Genomic DNA, 22,723 nt, shown 5'->3' with positions numbered 1-22,723 from the left:
CGGCCACTGCAAGCAATTGCACTATCTGCATTATCAAAGCTCCAGGCTCAAATGACAAGATATCTACTACTCTCGCATGATCCCTATACAGAGAACTGATAAGTGTGATGGAAAATAATGCTTATCCTGTTTGCATGTTCCAAGATTTAAATTTGTGTAATAGCCCTGTCCCACGGTACGAGTTCATTCCAAGAGCTCTCCCGAATTAAAAAAAAATCAAACTCGTGGTAAGCACGGAGAATGAACGTAGCGGGTACGTCGGAGCTCGGGGACGTCTCTTAGCAGCTCATAACGCTAACGGCAGGTACTCGAGAAGACTCGCTAACGGCAGGTAAGCACGGAAAGACTCGTGAATATTTTTCAACATGTTGAAAAATGTCCACGAGAGCCCCGAGTACCGACGAGTGGCCATTACCGTAAATCTCCGAGTTCGAATCAGGGCAAACTCGGGAGAGCTCTTGGAATGAACTTGTACCGTGGGACAGGGCTTTAGTCTCCTTCATGGAATGGACTTGGCATTTCCTTTAGTACCTCATCGAAATTAAAATTTAATAGAAGGCGTTGGCAAGTAATATCATTGTGGATATGAGCCTCCATGGTGACCATGGAGTTTTGCTGGACAGATAGGGCTCCCTGGGTAACAATGCAGACTGTCAATTTTTAAATGATTTTCTTCTCTCTCCCAATGTGGTGAAATCCAGTGAAATGAACTGCAGTGACAAGATGACAACCCCTTACAACTAATCTTTCCATAGTGACCTCTAGACCTCTTCTGGCCTCTATGGCTCAGACCTAACCTTGCACACAGCAGGCCGCCTGTCCTGCTCGCCATGGTGACCCAGAGATGTAGGGAGAGCCACAGCGTGCCCATCACAAATCACGGCTGTGCTGCTCATTCTCAGATGGACCACTACCAGAGGCAGCTTGGATAAAGCTTCTCTCTTGCACCTTTGGCATGTTTAGTTTAGTTTAGAGATACAGCATGGTAACAGGCCTTTCGGCCCACCGGGGCCGTGCCGATCAACGATCCCCTCACATTAACACTATCATCCACACACTAGGGACAATTTACACTTATCGCAAGCCAATTAACTTACAGACCTGTACGTCTTTGGAGTGTGGGAGGAAACACAAGATCTCGGAGAAAACCCACGCAGGTCATGGGGAGAACGTACAAACTCCGTACAGGCAGCACCCATAGTCGAGATCAAACCTAGGTCTCTGGCATCGATGTGCGGTTTAGATATACAGAGTGGAAACAGGCCCTTCAGCCCGTCGACACCGCGTTGACCAGCCAACAATCACTGATACACTAACTATTTCTATCCTACACACTGCGGAACATTTACTGAAAGCAATTAACCTACAGACCTTAGAATCTCTAGTATGCGGGAGGAAACCAGAGGCCTTGGAGAAACCCCATGCAGGTCCCGGGAGAACGTCCAAACTCCGTACAGACAGCACCCATGGTCAGGATCGAACCTGGGACTCTGGAGCTGTAAGGCAGCAACTCTACCGCTGAGCCACCGTGCTGTCCACTTAGCATCTTGGCCATGGCAGTGCCTTTCCCTAGCCTTTAAATGGGCTGAACAGAATCTCCCCTAAGATTAATCCTTGCCATCTAGGATATGGAAGGCACGACTGTAGACTGTGGGTGGCATAGTTGTCCAGGTGGTAGAGCTGCTGCCTCACAGGGCCAGAGACCCGGGCTCAATCCTGACTAAGGGTGCTGTCTGTGCAGAGTTTGCATGTTTTCCGTGTCCACGTGGGTTTCCTCCGGGCGCTCCGGTTTCCTCCCACACCCCTGAGACGTGCGGGTTTATAGGTTAATTGGCCTCGGTAAATTTATCTGAGTGTGGAGGGAGTGGATATGAAAGTGGGCAAACATGGAACTAGTGTGAACGGGTGATCGATGGTCAGCGTGGACTCGGTGGGCCGAAGGGCCCGTTTTCATGCTGTACCTCTAAACTCAACTAAAGAGGTGATCGGCAACAAGCAGTTAACGTGTGCGTTTCCACTGTCCTGCCATGGGCTTCTTTGAAACACAGGTCGCTGGAGAGCAGCATCCTCAATGCCCTGGAGTATACACGTCAGAAAAGGAAGGATGGGCTGTGGAGTAATCATTCACTCCCACAGTGGCGCACTTTCCCTTTGGGAGGTGAAGCAGCAGGATTGCAGGAAATCGTTGTTTTGTCTCTTTTAAATTGACTAAAAAAAAAATTGACTGGTAGATGTGAGAGAGTTTAGGCTGAAAATTTAGAAAATAGGGAGATGAAGAAGAAAGCTAATCTCAACTTTTTTTTGAACAGCCCCAGAAATTAAATTTGCTTCCTTCCATTAAATCTCTCCTCTCTCACCTTAAATCTATGTCCTCTAGTTTTACACTCCCCTACCCTGGGAAAAAGACTGTGACCATTCAACTCATCTATGACCCTCGTGATGTTATAAACCTCTGTGAGGTCACCACTTAACCATTTACATTTAAAGTCCCAGCCTATTCAGCCTCTCCTTATAACTCAAGCCCTCCAGTCCTGGAAACAGCCTCATGAAACGTTTATGCATTACTCCCTGCATAATTTCATCCTTCCAATAGCTGGGTGACCGGAATGTCACACAATACACAACGTGTAGTTGCACGAATGAAATACACAGTAACATGGTTTTCCAACTCCTGTACTCAGTGCCCTGACCAATGAAGGCAAGGGGGCAAATACCTTCATCACCCTGTCTACCTGTATTGACACTTTCAGGGCACTTTACATTGAGTGGGTCTAACAGAATCACCCTCAGCATCATCCTTGCCACCCAGTGTATGGAAGGCATGTCTTCCCTAGACCACCCTTTCCTATAAAACTCCCCAGGGCCCTACTATTTGCTGTGAAAGTTTTGCCCTGGTTTAATTCACCAAAGTGCAACACCTCAAACTTGTTGCAGTTGGAGTACTTGGAATATTGTGTGTAATTTTGGTCTCCTAATTTGAGGAAGGACATTATTGCTATTGAGGGAGTGCAGCGTAGGTTCACCAGGTTAATTCCTGGGATGGCAGGACTGACATATAATGAAAGAATGGGTCGACTGGGCTTGTATTCACTGTAGTCTAGAAGGATGAGAGGTGATCTTATAGAAACATATTGGACAGGCTTGATGTTGGGGGTGTCCAGAACCAGGTGTCACAGTTTAAGAATAAGGGGTAGGCCATTTGGGACCGAGATGACGAAAAACCTTTTCACTCAGAGAGTTGTGAATCTGTGGAATTCTCTGCCACAGAAGGCAGTGGAGGTCAATTTACTGGATGTTCACAAGCGAGTGTTACATTTAGCTCTTAGGGCAAAAGGTATAGAAACATAGAAACATAGAAAATAGGTGCAGGAGTAGGCCATTCGGTCCTTCGAGCCTGCACCGCCATTCAATATGATCATGGCTGATAATCCAACTCAGTATCCTGTACCTGCCTTCTCTCCATACCCCCTGATCCCTTTAGCCACAAGGGCCACATCTAACTCCCTCTTAAATATAGCCAATGAACTGGCCTCAACTACCTTCTGTGGCAGAGAATTCCACAGATTCACCACTCTCTGTGTGAAAAATGTTTTTCTCATCTCGGTCCTAAAAGATTTCACCCTTATCCTTAAACTGTGACCCCTTGTTCTGGACTTCCCCAACATCAGGAACAATCTTCCTGCATCTAGCCTGTCCAACCCCTTAAGAATTTTGTAAGTTTCTATAAGATCCCCCCTCAATCTTCTAAATTCTAGCGAGTACAAGCCGAGTCTATCCAGTCTTTCTTCATATGAAAGTCCTGACATCCCAGGAATCAGTCTGGTGAACCTTCTCTGTACTCCCTCTATGGCAAGAATGTCTTTCCTCAGATTAGGAGACCAAAGCTATACGCAATACTCCAGGTGTGGTCTCACCAAGACCCTGTACAACTGCAATAGAACCTCCCTGCTCCTATACTCAAATCCTTATCAAGGGATATGGGGGGAAAAGCAGGAACGGGGTACTGATTTTAGATGATCAGCCACGATCATATTGAATTGCGGTGCTGGCTCGAAGGGCCGAATGGCCTACTGTATTTTTCTATGATTCTATGTTTCTAAACCACCCTTCTGTTGTGTATTAGGCATCATTGAAACTTGATGCATGAACAAAGAGTTGTGTAACACAAGTCTGATAACCTGTTGATTAACTTTATTTCATAACTGAACTGCTCTATGATCCCGTTGTCATTTTCATTGCAGAAAATCTCCCGCTGCAGTGTGTCAAAGAGCCACACTTCCAGCGACCAAAACGTTAAAACAGAGAACAGACATCCTATAATTATCAGCTTCAAAGATCTTGCGGCGTAGAAGAACACAGTTAAATCAATAAATGGAAAGAGGCAGGGTTAGTCATTGTTCAATGTCAATTCGAAACGATTAGGAAAGGCAGTAATCATGGGCAGATGGCCTCTTGCTACTCAACATCTTGTCTCTCAGACACACAGCACAGCACTAACACAGCATACATTTCACCAACCCCATCATCTCTACAGTGGCATGAAACACAGCTTAATGCTTGGGATTAATAGCAAAATCACCAGTTTCAAAAGCTTTCATACACAAGAGAGAGGAAATGGGCAAAACATGGACATCAGCACTAAGGCAGGACATACACCCTTGGGCCTGATCCACTATTCCATTGGCACAAGAATGGAACGTCATTACATAAAATAAACACATATGGCAGATCTGTATTTAATCCATTTGGTTCTATGCCTCTAAATAGCCTCACCCAGTAAGAGTCTCCACATTTCAGGTTTAATGTTCACTAAACTCTCTCCCACCGTGAATCCCTCACCCCCCCATACCCTCCCCCCCCTCCCCCCCTTCAACCTCAACAACCTTGGGAGAAGAGTTCTACATTTCCACAAACATCTGTGTGACAATTTCCTTGTTGCAATATGCTGATATTTGCCTCTTCTCTATTTGTTCTGTCCTCCTGTTTTTGACATTATCCATCAGGGAATACAGTCTTGAATTCCCTATCGTCTTTCTGTATAAATCCATACATCATCCTAAATTCCTAAATTAGGTTTTGACAGTGTAAAGAGAAGTAGTATCATTTACAAGCTAAATGGTAGAGCCCTGGTAAGTGTTGTCGAACACAGAAATTCGGGAGTACAGGTGGTGGGTGTATGGTACCATCTGTCAGAGGAGGTAGTTGAGGCAGAGACTATCCCAATGTTTAAAAAACAGTTAGACAGGTACATGGATAGTTCAGGTTTAGTGGGATATGGACCAAAACGCAGGCAGGTGGGACTAGTGTAGCTGGGACATGTTGGCCCGTGTGGGCAAGTTGGTCAGAAGGGCCTGTTTCCACACTGTATCACTCTAGGTGCATGTTTTCCCGGAAATGGCGAGTCAAGTGCACACTGAGGTGAGGAAGGTATTTGGCATGCTTGCCTTTGTTAGGAAGGGTATTGTGCAAAAAAAGCTGGGACTTCATGATGCAGTTGTACAAGTCATTGGTGAGACCACACTTCTCTGGTTGCCCATTTATGGGATGAATTTCATTAAGTTGGAATGGGTGCAGGAAATTCACCAGGATGTTATGTGGACTTAGGGCCCATCTGCCATAACTGAAATCTGTTAGAAAGAGATCCGTAATGTGCGGGGATCGCTGGTCAGTGCAGACTTGGTGGGCCGAAGGGCCTGTTTCCTGCAGTATCTCTAAACTTAACTAAACTAAGCAGAGTGGCAGATTAGACCGTTCAGAGGGTGTTTCAGAGTCAACCACATTGTTGCAGGGCTCCAGTCATATGTGAGCTGCATTGTCCAAGGATGATGGGCTTCATTCCTACTGAATATTTTAGTTTAGTTTAGTTTAGTGGCACATCACAGAAACAGGCCCTTCGGCCCACCAAGTCTGCACTGACCAGCTATCCCCGCACATCAACACTACTCTATGGGACAATTTTGCATTTATATACCAAGCCAATTAACCTACAAACCTGTACGTCTTTGGAGTGTGGGAGGAAATCGGAGATCTTGGAGAAAACCACGCAGGTCACACTGAGTACATACAAACTCTGTATAGGCAGCCCCTGTAGTTGGGATCGAACCCGGGTCTCTGGCGCTGTAACAGCTGTAAGGCAGCAACTCTACCGCTGCGCCATCGTGCCGCCTAAATATGGAAGCAATGTGTGAGATTCCCTGTCCATTCTTCACCCATTTCCTTCTGAATATTGAAGCCATATGCACTAAGTGCCATCAGTGAAATTTAAACTCGGTCTCTCTGGATTATAATCTAGGTTTGCAGTTTACCAGTCTAGCAGCATTATGTTACCTCTGACCAAAACATGAAATTCTACGCAAATTCAGCAAATCTTTTATTCATTGTCGGTTTAAGCCGTTTTCAACAACATATTCTTCAAACCGTATACACTCCATCCTATAGCAAAGGAACAGTTAAAGGACAACTTATTAGGTCCTCCGAATCAAGGAGACATGGTGAAGGAAGAGTTTCCACACAGGGGGCAGACCTACAGTCACCTGTAAACTTGATAGGGAGTCAGCAATGTCATTTATGTTTATGTTATATATGATTTATGTTTTTATGTGTTATCCAAGTCTATGCTCCTGTGATGCTGATGCAAGCAAGACATTCATCATTCCTGTGACTCACCAGATTCAGGCTCTCTGTCAGCTCCAAACTGCTTTTAACACTGTGCAACGTAACCTGTGTGATTTAAAACTTGTTTTAAATGCTGACAAGACAAAGCTCATGCTGTTCACTAAAGCTAAATCAAAGCCCTCGGACCTCCCTCCTATCACCACTTTGCAGGGCTCTGTGGTTGAATCTGTGTCTCAATATAAATATCTGGGAATTATAATTGACGATTCTCTCTCTTTTAAACCTCATATCCAGCAACTTGTGAAAAAACTAAAGATAAAATTAGGTTTTTACTTTAGAAACAAATCTTGTTTTTCTTTTGAAGCCAAAAAAAGACTTGTTACTGCAACGTTTATGTCTGTGTTGGACTATGGTGATGTTTTATATATGAATGCATCTTCAAAATGCCTACAGTCTTTGGACACGGTCTACCACGGAGCACTGAGATTTGTTACTAATTTTAAAACCCTCACGCACCACTGCACTTTGTATGCTCAAGTTGGATGGTTTGCCCTGTCCACCCGCAGACTCCATCATTGGCATATCCTTATTTATAAGACTATCCTCGGTGTTCTTCCTTCATACCTGCAGAAGTATGTAATTCGAAAAAGCACAGGAACTTATCAGCTCCGCTCTGAGGACTTGTTCTTACTAACTGTACCTAAAGTCCGTACTGAACTGGGGAAAAGGGCATTTAGTTATGCTGCTTCCTTCGAATGGAACCAGCTGCAGAATGAACTGAAACTTAAGGAGCTGGTTTCTATAAACAGATTTAAATCCCTTCTTAATGATGTTGAAGCGGGCTCTTCTGTCTGTACATGCTTTGTTTGATGATGTTCTGACTGTGACTCTATTTATATGTTCTCTGTTGTTTTTAAATTATTGTCTGTAACTGTGGAACTGTGCTGCTGCCTGTCTTGGCCAGGACTCTCTTGTAAAAGAGATTTTAAATCTCAATGAGACTTCTCCTGGTTAAATAAAGGTTAAATTAAAAAAAATAATTCATGCATTTACAACAAACTCGACGACTTGACTTGGAGGAAACTGTTCTCACAGAAATTGATTTGTTACAAGAACTGGCTGCTGAAGGGAGCCGTTGAGACAAACAGCACTGAATCATTTAAAGAAACTTGAAAAAGCATAAGGGAGACAGAAGAAAACTGCCATTTAAATAGGGCTGGTGGCTGGAGAGCAAGGGCAGGCTCGTAGAGCAGAAAGTGTGGCAAAGACCAGATGGTCCGCATCACTTGCTCAACTCGACTCAATGTTTCCAATGGGATTGGATACAATGGAGGATGGGATTGCAGAGAACCTGGTAATTTTATCAGAAATTCTTCCCACTAACGAAATTTCGTACAAACTTTTGTTTGTTTGAATGACAATAAAAGGCATTCTAATTCTAATTCTAATTCTAATTCTAATGGCCAAAAGTAGATCACAGAATAAAGGCCTGTCCCACGGGCATGCGACTCCATGCGGCAAGCGCGACCTAAAGGGCCTGTCCCACGGGCATGCGACTCCATGCGGCAAGCGCGACCTAACGTGGTCGCTTGAGCCGTATGGCCTCGCGGGGCCGGTCCCACTTCGATCGCCGGAGCCGTATGGAGTTGTGCTGAGCTGGACCCGACATCTCGTGGCGCTCCGAAAAACTGACCGTGTTCAAAAGTTCCACGCGGCAACGGCCTGCCGGTCCGCAGCCGCCTCAACAGCGTACGTACCTCCTCGACGGGCATACGCAGCGTCTTGACACCGTACGCACCGTCTCGACGCCGTACGTCACACGCGAACTTCCCGCGGACTTCGCTCGAACTTCATGTCACGCACTCGACCTCCGTGCGGCCCCCGCTTCTGGTTTGGTCGAGCTTGCCGCATGCAGTCGCATGCTTATGGGACATGCCCTTTAGGTCGCGCTTGCTGCATGGAGTCACATGCTCGTGGGACAGGCCCTTAATGTGTTTTCTTGTGATAGAAGCAAGGAACTGCAGGTGCTGATTTACAACAACAAAAAAGACATAAAGTGCTGGAGTAATTCAATGGGTCAAGCAGTATCCTGGTGAATATGATAGGTGACTAATCGGTCTGAAGAAAAGTCCCGACCGGAAACATCTCTTATCCATGTTCTCCAGGGATATAGCTTGACCCACTGAGTTACTCCAGTACTTTATGTCTTTCTTTGCTGTTTTGTGATGTGGTGTAAGGGATAACCATTGGAGAGGGCACCAGATCTGTCCCATCTACTCTTCTTTGAATAGCATGATAGGATTATTTTTTACATCCACTTGACAGGGCAGAGGGAGCCTTGGTTTAGCATCTCAGTCATCCCAATATTCCCTCAACCCTGGGGTTTGTGATCGATTTTTGTGATCAATTGCTGGAATAAGTCTATAACCAATGGATTTTGGATGCAGAGGCAGTAATGTAACCACTGAGCAGTCATCTTAGGATAGGCAACAATAAGCGTTGTGGCTTCAGCCTATTCCATTTTTGGTCATTGATTATGTGAACGTTGTGTGAAATGGATACAGTGTTGGTTCATATTCACACAGATCGTAAAGTTTTGTTCTTTTTAATGTATGACCGAAATAAACCATTCATTCTTTCATCTTGAAATCCTGCGCTTGGTTGTTCTTTGTGTGAGCACCTCTAGACTTACCCGGACACCTCTGCTCGCTGCACTTCTGAATCTCTTCACCGAGTCCTTCGCAAGGCTTTCCCGTGACGACCAGTCCCTGACACACACGGATCCTTCTCTGCCAGCCACCATCACACGACTTGGAGCATCCACTCCAGTGGCCCCAGGGATTCCACTTCCCATCCTCTTTAAGGTGTAAGAAAAGAGAATGGAGAGAAATGAAGACAAAGTCAGAACTCAAGATTGATAATGTTCATCCTTTGCTGGCTTCGAAAGTTAGGCCAATCTATACTTCAGCTTAGTGAGCACCGAAATGGACTGGAAAAACTGCTGGAGGCAAGGAGGCTGTATTGCAATGGAGCTAACGGTATTCAGCTGTTGAGCAGCACACATTATACACTTTATTTTTCACCATGCAATATTGAGACTAAACCCTATGTTTTTATTGTTCATTGCAGTCTATCTACCTGTTCCAGTTCTTTTGCAAATGAAGTGGCAATTCAGCTGCTGAAGAAAGCATCTGTCAGCACAGATATGAAGGTTATCAGAGGGCCAAGGCACTTCCCTTCTATTTGGCTTTATCACTGCAGTACGTGAATTGCCTTACCTAGTGGGCATTTGTGGCAGTGCCCTGGAATGGTTCAGGTCTTATCTGGCAGACAGAACTATGTGTGTAAGCCTTGCTGGTTTTGAATCCTCCTCCGCTCCTCTGTCATATGGGGTTCCACAGGGCTCAATTTTAGGGCCCCTGCTTTTCTCACTGTACTTACTTCCTCTGGGTTCCATTCTTAGAAAGCATGGCATCTCTTTTCATTGTTATGCTGATGATAGCCAACTATATATGCCGCTGAGGAAGGAAGATGCTTTCTCTGTCAAATCACTTCTGTTATGTCTTGATGACATTAAGTCCTGGATGGCCCTAAACTTTCTAGGTTTTAATGAAAAGAAGACAGAGGTGATAGTGTTTGGTCCCAATGGCTGCCGTGAACCTCCCCCTGTTGACTTGGGTCCCCTGGCACTGTATGTGAAGCCAACAGTTTTAAACTTGGGTTTTAAGATGGACAGTGATTTTAAATTAGATCATCAAATAGGCACGGTAGTTAAGTCCAGCTTCTTTCATTTAAGGCAGCTGGCAAAGGTGAAGCCCATTCTTGAGCGGCAGCATTTTGAAACAGTAATCCATGCCTTCATCACGTCTAGGCTGGATTACTGTAACGCACTCTATTTTGGAGTTACTCGATCTTCCCTGGCTCGTCTCCAGTTGGTTCAGAATGCTGCTGCTCGCCTTTTAACTGGAACTCGAAAGAGGGAGCACATAACGCCAATTCTGGCCTCCCTCCACTGGCTGCCGGTGTACTTTCGAGTTCATTATAAGATTATTTTATTCGTTTTTAAATCTTTAAATGGTCTCGCCCTGCCTTACCTCTCTGAGCTGCTTCATCCCTACGCTCCTGCCCGGTGCCTCAGGTCAGCTGATCAGCTGCTCCTGGACGTACCGAGGTCTAAGCGGAAGCTCAGAGGGGATAGAGCCTTCTCTGTTGCTGCTCCGGCACTATGGAACACTCTGCCGTTGCACATCAGACAGGCCCCCTCACTGTCCATCTTCAAAACCAGTCTTAAAACCCTTTTCTATTCCTTGGCTTTTGACCCTGCATGAGACTTTGCTCCTGTTTTAGTGTTTTTAATGTTTTTTATTGTTTTTACTCTCTTAATGTTTTTATTGTCTTGTAATAATTTTTTGTCCATGTCCAATTAGTCATGTACAGCACTTTGTTGCAACAGTGGTTGTTTTTAAAGTGCTCTATAAATAAAGTTATTATTATTATTATTATTACCTCTGCTTTTCTAGATTTGACGGCTTGCTTCTACTGTCCTTACAAATCAATACCCTTCAAATGGTAATGTGGTGATATTTCAACCCAGCAGGGGCTTTAAGCTAGGTGATAAGCCCATGGTATGCAGTGGGGTAGAAGCTTAGTCACGGGGAGCAGGTAAGTCACATTTAACAAACCCTTGCCATTGACGGTGGTCTATTGGATGGATGCCTGGGTTTCAGACCATCCTGAAAGTATTTCATTCATTAGAAGAGTAAAGCAGGAAAATGTCAAAAGATTGAAAGGGGGATGATACAAAGTATATGTGAAAGGCATTGAATGGTGGCCTTTGATATGCTTATGCCTCTCAGCAGTGCCAAGCAGTAGAGTGACGTGTTCCTGTCTCCCACGTACTATACGTATCACATAATTTGTCTGTGACATGTTAATAATTATTGACAGATGATGCCGTAGGCATTTACCACATCAGATTCCTGCTGGGATTTCAAAGCATATATCTGGTGACAGAACAAAATGCTGGAGTAACTGAGCGACACAGGCAGCATCTCTGGAGAGAAGGAATGGGTGATGTTTCGGGTCCAGACTCTTCTTCAGACCCAAATGGGTGACGTCTCAACCTGAAACATCACCCATTCCCTCTCTCCAGACATGCTGCCTGAGCCGCTGAGTTACTCCAGCATTTTGTTCCGTCACCGGATGCATACTTTGAAATCCCAGCAGGAATCCAATGTGGCAAATGCTGACAGTATTTGAGTATATCTTTGATTTAAACCAGACTCTGCAGTTCTTTCCTACACATATGTATCTGGTGATCTCAAACCCAGTCCTAAAATATTCAATCCCCAAAACTACTTTGAACAGTTTATTTTGAATTTATTGGTATTGTGTCGGGGAAGACTTCAAGATTCAAGAGAGTTTATTGTCATGTGTCCCTGATAGGACAATGAAATTCTTCAATCAAAATGGCAGATGAATTCTTCCAGTTACAAGATCAATTATGGAAACATTCACAATGCCAATAAATTCTGTGTTTTATGATTCTGCTTCACCCGAGCTTACAGTCTTGTCTTTCCTCGTCCTTTCGATCGTCATTGATTTCCATTCTCAGATAAGCACGTTGTTACAGAACTGGGCTCCCTCTGCTGGAAATGCTTGCAATTACACAGGATAGTCAACGACCTCACATTCTGACTCGGTGCAGACCACGCACCTAAACTCTGCTCTGCTCCGTCACTCCAATCCGAAGAGAAACACCCAGTAATCTGGTGATTGATTCTCGCATGCTGGCTGTAAATCTGTTGCTGCAGAGGCAAGCACCCCTTACCTGTGCAGTCGGAATTGAAGCATTCTCTGCTCTCAGCCCAGTGTCCCCTGCACTCGGAGCCACCGTGAGCTGCTGTCGTGCACTGGCGGGTTCTCTGCTGTGTCCCATTGGAGCAGGTCACCGAGCAGTCCATCCAAGGACTCCACTCTTTCCAATGCCCATCAACTGTAAAAACAGAGTGCGTACAAAAACATAATTTACAATTATGTTGCTGCCAATTAATCCCATAGGCACAGTCGAGTCACAGAGTCCGAACGTCTTACAGCGTGGAAACAGGCCGCTCAATCCAACTTGCCCACCCTGGCCCATATGTCCCATCTATATTAGTCCCACCTGCCTGTGTTTGGCGCATATCTCTCTAAACCTGTCCTATCCATGTACCTGTCCAAATGCTTGTTAAATGTTGCGATAGTAATTTAACATATTTTTTTGCTCTTTCATTGACATGCCTTGTCCCTCCCCCTCTAATTTTCTCTCCTTGTGCTTCCACGCCCAAAAGGTGACGAGGCGATGGTTCGCATCAGGGAAGTAAACCAAATGTTGCAGCACCATGCCGATAACTTGCCTTTGTCCTTCATCCTTCTATTTCCATTTCAATAGTGGGTTTCAGCAACCTATCTGCCAGGACCCCAACCAGGTTCAGGTCCTGCTGACCTCCCCATCCAACATGTACGATAAAGTTCTCAGCCACCCCTGGTCTCACCCCTCCCAATACCTATCTACATCTCTAACCAACTCTTGATTGCTCCCCTAATATGTACCATGGTACTGTACTGTGAAGTGTCTCTTTGTAGTTCGCAAAATTGTTAAGGATTATGTAACTTTAATTGGTGTCCTTCTGTTGCAGCCACATATTCTGAGTTGAAGGACATTCTTGCCATAGAGGGAGTACAGAGAAGGTTCACCAGACTGATTCCTGGGATGTCAGGACTTTCATATGAAGAAAGACTGGATAGACTCGGCTTGTACTCGCTAGAATTTAGAAGCTTGAGGGGGGATCTTATAGAAACTTACAAAATTCTTAAGGGGTTGGACAGGCTAGATGCAGGAAGATTGTTCCCGATGTTGGGGAAGTCCAGAACAAGGGGTCACAGTTTAAGGATAAAGGGGAAATTTTTTAGGACTGAGATGAGAAAAACATTTTTCACACAGAGAGTGGTGAATCTGTGGAATTCTCTGCCACAGAATGAAGTTGAGGCCAGTTCATTGGCTATATTTAAGAGGGAGTTAGATGTGGCCCTTGTGGCTAAAGGGATCAGGGGGTATGGAGAGAAAGCAGGTACAGGATACTGAGTTGGATGATCAGCCATGATCATATTGAATGGCGGTGCAGGCTCGAAGGGCCAAATGGCCTACTCCTGCACCTATTTTCTATGTTTCTATGAATGATACGAGGAATAATGGACTTAACGTTTGTGGAAAGACGCTGCGTACGGCATCAAAACACTGCGTATGTCCGTCGAGGCGGTGCGTAAGGCATCGAGGCGGCAGCGGGCCGGCAGGCCATTGCCGCGTGGAATTTTTGAACATGGTCAGTTTTTCGGAGCCCTGCGCGATGTCGGGACCAGCTCCGCACAACTCCATACGGCTCCGTGGATCGAAGTGGGACCGGCCCCGCGAGGCCGTATGGCTCAAGCGACCACGTTAGGTCGAGCTTGCCGCATGGAGTCGCATGCTCGTATGCCAAGCCCTTTAGGTCGCGCTTGCCGCATGGAGTCGCATGTTCGTGGGACAGGCCCTTTACTTAAGACATATATGTTGAGAAGGAAACATTCAAAGCAACTACTAAAGCAAATACAGCATTAAAAGAAAACGCAAACTTTTCCCTTTCATCTCTTGTGGAAACCATGTAGGAGAAAAAATTCTAACTGCAGGATGGAGAAGAAGTATGGCCTGTCCACCATTACCAGCAGCGAGGCTTTGAAGTGCCATTTGAAGTGTATTGCACTGTCTAACCCCTGCATCACAATCCCTGAGAGTGCAGGATTCACTCAGGATCACACTGCAGAACCAGCCTAGACTCTTGTGCTTGGCTCCCAAATGAGAACCTGAAGAAGACTGAAGAAGGGTCTCGACCTGAAACTTCACCCATTCCTTCTCTCCAGAGATGCTGCCTGTCCCGCTGAGTTACTCCAGCATTTTGTGTCCATCTTCAGTTCAAACCAGCATCTGCAGTTCCTTCCTACACAGAATCTGAGCCCTCTTGACTCCGATATTGAGATGGTATAATTATCACCTGGTTTCTACAAAGGAAAGTCTTATCTGAAATTGGGATTGGTATATGACTGAGTGAAAGCCTTGTGCCTAGGAGGATTGGGAAATTGTGACCGAGATGTTCAGAAGTAAATCTATCATTTTTAGGACATGGAAAGTCTTCTAAAGCCTCCAATATATCTGGCAGCAAACTCAATGCCAGGAATATGATCCTCACAATGTAGGTCAGACATTGACATGCAATGGCCACACTTGGTACAGAGTCTGAAAGTCAATTGAACTCCAGTGAATGAACCGCCGCGCCCTGAGAACATGAAAACTAAAAGCAGTAATAAGGCATCTGATCAGGTTTGCTCTCCAACCAACATGATTATGGGTGACTAGACAAAGTGCAGACCCGTTGGGCCCGCTCCCCCAACGCAATATTCCGCCAAACTGCTGCGTTCAATGTTGTGCCGTTGTTGGCTGAAATTAAGTTAAAGTGAATAAAGTGAATAGAGGACCCGTGGAGGCGTTTGTAAAGTAGGAGGAAAGTTACTCGTGGAGATGTTGGGTACCTGTTGACCCAGGCAAGTACACGCGAAAAAAAAAAATGCCAATTAAAAAAAATATGAAATTCAGGATCCCATTGTGACGTCGTATGCTGCTGACGGGCAGCGCAAGTGGAAAAGTGAGTTTTGTAAAAGTGATTTTTGTAAAGTTTAAAATGTCAATAACTTGTAAAATATACCATCAATCTGAACGAAACTTCTTTCATTTACATCACAGGACAATGGTGAGTTAGGTGGGCCAAAATTGTAGTGCTATCATGTACTGTTTTGGCAGTATTTCGGGGGGGGGGGGGGACACGCACACACACGCATATGTACAAACAAACAAGATGAGAGGTTTAGTAATATATAAGATATCTCAACTCAGCACCAAATCCCCACACGAATGCAGTATCTCTCAATTCCCTTTGTTTCTAAAAGTCTATCAGTCTCTGTCTGTCTTGAATATACTTAGCTATTGAGGCTGTCCCACCCTCTTGGGTAGAGATTGCCAAAGATTCACCTCCATCTGGGTGATATTTTTTCTCACTTGTGTTGAAAGAATGAACCTGGTTCATAGAAATCATCCTCCCTGCATTTAACCTGTCAAGCCCCTTACAAATGTTATATATTTCTTTGGGGTCTGCTTTTAATTTTTTCTAAACTCAATGTCGCTAACACTTGTCCACTTAATGCTTTCTTACGCAACAAACCTGCTATCCCAAGAATTAATCTGGTAAGCATTCACTAAATTCCCAATATCGCAAGTACTTCATTCTTTAAAAGGTCACGCCACCCGTACACAATGTTCTGGAAGAGGTCTTAATCGGAATGTCTGCTTTTGTATTCGGATCTTCGTGCAATGAAGGCTACCATTACCAATTATCTTCGTAAACACTTCCTAAATTTGCATGCTATTTTTCAGTGGATGGTATACAAGGACACACAGGTCCCTCTGCACACCAAAGATGGACACAAAAAGCTGGAGTAACTCAGCGGGTCAGAGTATCTCTGGAGAAAAGGAATGGGTGACATTTCAGGTCAAGGTCTGAAGAAGGGTCTTGACCCGAAACGTCACCTATTCCTTTTCTCCAGCTTTTTGTGTCTGTCTTTGGTGTAAACAAGCATTTGCAGTTCCTTCCTACACAATCCCTCTGCACACCAACACCTTTCAATCTCCAATTGCTTAGAAATAATGATTTGCTTTTATTAAACCAAAGGGAAAAAAATCATGAGAGGGATAGATTGGGTGGATGCACAGAATCTCTTGCCCAGAGTGGGGGAATCGAGAAACAGACAGCATAGATTTAAGGTGAAGCAGGAAAGATTTTATCTGAATCTGAGAGGTTAACTTTTATGCAAAGGATTGGGGCTGTATTGAATGAGCAGCCAGAGGAGGTAGTTGAGGCAGGGGCTATTAAAATGTTTAAGAAGCAATTAGACAGGTAAATGGATAGGGCAGGTTATGGACCAAACACAGGCAACTGAGACTAGTGTAGATAGGACACGTTGGTCGGTGTGAGCAAATTGGGCCAAAGGGCCACACTGTGACTCGAAAATTACATCACATTTTCCCACATCATATTCCATCTACTATGACCTCCCTCATTTGCTTAACCAGTCTCGATCCACTTGAAGTTTCTCTGCATCCTCCTCACGGCCCAAATTACCACCTGGCTTAGTACGAGCCACAAACTTCAAAGATCTACGACAGTTGTAAATTCCTAATTCTGGTACTCCCCACCTCACAACTCCATGGGAGTGCCTCTAGCGCAGTGACTGCCGCAGCTCAAAAAGGTGGAACACCAGCACCTCCCAAAGGGAGAGTTGGAAAGGGCAATAAATGCTGGCCTTGTCTGTGATTCCAACCACCACACTGATTAGAAACAGACAAGATACAAAACAAAGTATTTTACTCAATCACAGTGACCTGAAATGGTATGTTAACATTCATAGCAAAAGGATTTCAGTATAGGAGCAGGGAGGTTCTACTGCAGTTGTACAGGGTCTTGGTGAGACCACACCTGGAGTATTGTGTACAGTTTTGGTCTCCAAATCTGAGGAAGGACATTATTGCCATAGAGGGAGTGCAGAGAAGGTTCACCAGACTGATTCCTGGGATGTCAGGACTTTCATATGAAGAAAGACTGGATAGACTCGGATTGTACTCGTTAGAATTTAGGAGATTGAGGGGGGATCTTATAGAAACTTACAAAATTCTTAAGGGATTGGACAGGCTAGATGTAGGAAGATTGTTCCCGATGTTGGGGAAGTCCAGGACAAGGGGTCACAGCTTAAGGATAGAGGGGAAATCCCTTTGGACCGAGTTGAGAAAAACATTTTTCACGCAGAGAGTGGTGAATCTCTGGAACTCTCTGCCACAGAAGGTAGTTGAGGCCAGTTCATTGGCTATATTTAAGAGGGAGTTAGATGTGGCCCTTGTGGCTAAAGGGATCAGGGGGTATGGAGAGAAGGCAGGTACGGGATACTGAGTTGGATGATCAGCCATGATCATATTGAATGGCGGTGGAGGCTCGAAGGGCCGAATGGCCTACTCCTGCACCTATTTTCTATGTTTGTATGTTTCTATGAAATGTAGTGGGGAGGCAGATTTAGTGGGAACCTGCAGGTGATACTGGGTAAGTAGTTGATTTGCAAGGCAGTTGTGGAAGGGAGTAAAACTAACGGAGCGGCTCTTTCATAAAGCAGGTGGGGCCAAAGGTCTTGTTTCCTGCTGTATTATTCCAGGATCTTCATTCCCCTCAAGAAGGGTCTCAACGTGGAACTTCACCTATTCCTTTTCTCCAGAGATGCCGTCTGACCAGCTGAGTTACTCCAGCTTTTTGTGTCTACCCTTCATTCCACTAACTTTGGTTCAGTGACGTGTTTTGAATTCGGTGCCTCAAGGTCCTGGAGGAGATGGCTCTCTGTCAGTTCTTCCAGTGTTGTGACTGACATGAAAGGCCAGCTTGTTAAGCTAATTGGGAATTGATATTGGCTCACAGGCAGAGGTTGCTTTACAAAACAAAAGTGGTGCAGGCAGAGACATTTTCATTGGAAACACAACTAATAGACGTAACTTAAAGTGAAGTGTTGCAAAACTGTTTAATTTGTATTGCAATGTTCAAAGTATTTTAGCGGTGTGTTTAAAAATAAATGTGAGTCAATCTATGCGGATTGAGACTTAGAAACATGGCCAGCCCAGTATCCTGACAACAAACCTGTGTTTCTACACTACAAGTCTAGAGGCTGAAGGGTCCTGACATGAAACGCAGCTGTCTGATCTGCTGAATTACTCCAGCACTTTGTATCTTTTTTTGATAAACCAGCATCTGTAATTGCTTGTGTCTATGTTTAAAATAATAGAGTAGAAACAAATCCTGGCCTGTTTTTGTATTGACCTTGGTGCTTTTGTACTAAAAGAGTTAATCCCTGAGCACCAGTCTCCTAGGAGACTGCCACATACTGTCACTAATTATATGCTGTTAAATCACATCAAAGGGTGATTAACTTTAATGACCAGAAAACTAGGAGCATTACAAATTGGGAGCATTGACCTGGCACCTGATTCTCCTTTGCTGTGTATTCCTGCATTTAGATAATTTTAGAGGTGTGAAAATCTGAGCACTCAAATGAAAATACTAATTGCATGAAAAAAAGACAGAAAGCTTTTAAACTCAATCAGACAAATGTTTGTAAGAATTAACAAATGTAATCCTCAAAATATTACTTTTGAAATATAACACTACTTTTTTCCACAATCAGGTTTCAAATGCTCCAATTGATTTAAGGATTATTAGTTATGAATTCCTGAGATATCTACATTCCTTGGTTCAGACCATGCTGGATGCCCAGTTTTCATTGCTTTTTTTTATTGGCTGCTGCAGTCCAGAGCTTTTATAATTCCCTCCTCTCACATCTTTGAACTATGTCTGAATATCTTCTATCTAAATACTCAGACGATTTAACTGCATAAACATGCCCAGTTAATGATGATCATCGCTGATATTAAATCTGCTCCTTTGCAAAAAGCGTCAACAAAACCTGTCAGCAAATTGATTCATGCTCCCATCAATGCCAATTAAATTATTTTTGATCCACTGCTGTCATATAAAGAGTCAAAAAAAGAAACAATCCTCCCCTTTAAACAAGACTTGCTGCATAAATCCGTCAAGCCGGGACTAATTTTCTTTACTTCCATTGGAAATATATTTCCCCTGAGCCCTAGACCCTAGATTCAGCTAAGAACGATCATGGGAAAATGAGGCTTCAGTTTTGTGAAAGGGTACAGAGAGATTTTGTTGTTGAAAAATGTTTGAATCTTGAATGGGTAGACAGGGAGAAGGCATTTCTGTAGGCAGGATGTATGGTAGTGAAACGACATGGATTTGAGATAATTAACTGGCAAAAATAAATCCAAGAGGATATGTAGCAAGGTGCAATAATTTTGGATGAACTGCCCAAATATTTATGGGTACAGATTCAATAGTAATATTATGGGTAAAGGTAATTAATTTTAAGGGCAGGTATGTGCAGTGCTGTGGGGGGTTGCAATGGATTTATAGAGCTCTGTTAGGTAGCTGTCGCAGGTACAAGGGGGTGAATAGCTGCCTTTTGTGCATATGGTTCTGGGACACTTTCAGAGTGATTCAGAATCACTTGATGCAGAACCCACTTCCACCACTTGATGCTGCCAGTTCCCTTCACAAACAGTAAAGGTATAGCCATTTCCAAATCATACAAAGTTACCAACTGCTGGCTTGAAAACATAATATTAAAAGCATTTATGAGTTGATTCCAAAACATCTATTGGGGAGATGGCATTTTGCACATGCAGTTTCAATGCATAACTTGCCCTTCTGAACTCATCTAAAAATACTGAGCAAATCGTATCTAACCCCAGCAGTTTATTCCTAATTCCTAAACCAGCAACATGTCCTTTTCAAAATCCATATCTCTGTTTACAAATATGTGGTACTTCTATCCCTTTCTCCTCTACCCGAACCCTACACCTCCAGATTCAGGGACAGTTTCTTCCCAGCTGTTATCAGGCAACTGAATCATCCTACCTAAATCAGAGAGCAGTCCTAGACTGCTATCTACCTTATTGGTGATCCTCAGACTGTCTTTGATCAAACTTTACTTGCTTTACCTTGCTCTAAGTGTTATTCCCTGATCATCTATCTATGCACTGTAAATGTCTCGATTGTAATCATGTATTGTCTTTTGCTGACTGGATAGCATGCAACAAAAGCTTTTCACTGTAACTTGGTATACGTTACACTTAACTAAACCAAATTGATCTGAACTGAACTGTACTCTCCTCCACGACCTCTGGCAGCTTCCATTTCTCACCTTTTGCATATCCCCACTTTACATCACTCAAGCACTAAACTACTGAAATTCCTAGACCTGACTAAATCCTGCTGCCTCTCAATAAAAGCCACCTCTCCAATGGTAGATCATCGGTCCTACTAACTTCCTATTTTGCCGATATGTCCTTGAGATATTTTATTATATTAAAGCCAAGAGTTGCCATCTCGTGCAGAGGAGGGCATGGTCAATTGGCACCAGCCTCGGACAAAAGGTGAAATGAAAATATTGGGAAAAGAGCACGAGGTGAACAGCAGGTCAGTCAACATGAGTCAAGGGAACTGAAAATGGGAGGCCCATGGCTGGGGGAGAGTGGAATCACTACTTTTCCAACAGCAGGACAGAGCAAGGGAGTTGAATTGAAGCAAGCATAAATGTGTTGACCTCTGGAGAAAGATGCTTTTTCACATTAATGTGAAGTAATTCCCTGGTACTTGCCTTTTCCTCGCTGCTAGTCATGTCCAGCATGACGTTTTAGTTCACGTTTCGGTGCCTTTTAAATGCATTTCATATTTTTCTCCCCTAGCTGGCTGACTTCCCAAGCATTCTCTTTATCCTGTATCTGTGCACTGTGGATGGCTCGAGTGTAATTGTGTACAGTCTTTCCGCTGACTGGTTAGCAGGCGACAAAAGCTTTTCACTGTACCTCAGTAGATGTGACAATAAATTTAATTAGACTAAACTAAACTAAGTGTGGTGTTGGGTGCTGGTGGAGCCTACTTTGCAACCCAAGAGCAGATTGGCTAATACCCTGATATGTTTTCATGAGTGTGAGACTAATTAAGCAGAAGCAGCAGAATGAAACAAAATATATGTAACATGCAATTATTAATGAAGTCACTGAGAGAGGTAATAAGCTATAGTTTTGGCATGTGCATAAAGCAAACGGACTTCCTCTTACACTCACCGGCCTCGGAGTTTAAGATTCACATGCTAAATGTGCAATGCGGTCATGGGCGCTCATACTAAGTTAGGAAAGTAACTCTTCATATCGGGCATTGGTGTAACAACATCTGAATTACTGTGTGGACTGTGTCGTTATTTAAGGAAGGATGTTAATGTAATGGAAACAATTCCAAGATGGTCCCTAATATGAAGGATAGAACTAGTGTACGGGGGATTGTTGGTTGGCACGGGTTCGGTGGGCCGAAGGGTCTGTTTTCACTCTGTATCCCTTAACTAAACTAAGATAGTGGACTAGACTAATATCTGGTATGTACGGGAGGCCTTAGAAATTAAAATGGAACGAGCCGGGTGCTGGAGTTCAGCAAACTGAGACACCATTGAAATATATAAAATCCTGAGTGGACTTGACAGAGAGGATGTTTTCTCTTATTGGAGAATGTCGATCTAGAGTTTACTATTTAAAAATAAAGGGTTGCGTATTTAAGATAGAGATGAGGCATCGAATGTCATACTTAAGTTTTCTACCACTCTTGTGCTAACGTCAATCAGTCAAAGCAGCCATTAAAACCTCACCTGCCCTTTGAAATTCAATCCTCATAGCAACACAACAAACCGTGAAACTCAATAAATCGGTTCACTTGGAGACACGAAAATCTACAAATATTGGAATCTTAAATGAAAAATACTGGAGGAACTCAGCTGGTTAAGCAGCATCCGTATATGGAAATGGACAGACAATATTTCTGGTCATGTCCCTTCAAATTGATTGGGTCACTTGATAGTAGCATCACAGGAAAAAATGTCCATTAAAATAGTTGCTAGTTGGCCATAAAATATGATTGATGCAATTAATTTATTAATGGCCATGAAAAAACAACCCCATATTCTGGTGAAGTGACTGCACGTTAGGGAAATATTTTTACCCCAATAATCATCATTTTTGGCTGAAGCTATCCTTTTAGACCTCAATGGCACTTCAAAGATCAAAGATGCAATGCCATGGCTAGGTTAGTCCATGTAAAGAATTATCAGTTCATTGGAATTTGGCAAAGGTACATATGTAGAAGAGTGAGAGGTAACTTGACCAAAATATGTAAAATGTTGAGAGGCCTTGCCAGGGTAGACATAGAGAGGATAGTTCCTTCAAATGGAAGAATTTGGGACTAGAGAGTTATTATTTAAAAATAAGTGGATGCCCATTCAATGGACAGTTCACATGCAATTATTATGGCTTAAAAAGTTGGAACCAGTTCAA

General features: G+C 43.8%; 1 protein-coding gene across 6 annotated transcripts in view; it reads right to left on the bottom strand.

Moving 5' to 3' along the window:
• Positions 1-22,723, bottom strand: part of adgrb3 (adhesion G protein-coupled receptor B3) — a 713,405-nt gene that overhangs the window by 348,030 nt on the left and 342,652 nt on the right. For all 6 annotated transcript variants that reach the window (XM_033021883.1, XM_033021886.1, XM_033021887.1 and 3 more), the window contains 2 exons: positions 12,446-12,610; positions 9,308-9,472 (listed from right to left, as the gene is read on the bottom strand). In XM_033021883.1, the coding sequence (XP_032877774.1) occupies positions 9,308-9,472; positions 12,446-12,610 (330 nt within the window). The remainder of the gene's footprint in view (positions 1-9,307; positions 9,473-12,445; positions 12,611-22,723) is intronic.

Source organism: Amblyraja radiata, chromosome 5, assembly GCF_010909765.2.
Source record: "Amblyraja radiata isolate CabotCenter1 chromosome 5, sAmbRad1.1.pri, whole genome shotgun sequence".
Taxonomy (NCBI): domain Eukaryota; kingdom Metazoa; phylum Chordata; class Chondrichthyes; order Rajiformes; family Rajidae; genus Amblyraja; species Amblyraja radiata.
The sequence above is the reverse complement of the archived record's forward strand: the minus strand, read 5'-3'. Positions and strand labels throughout refer to the sequence as shown.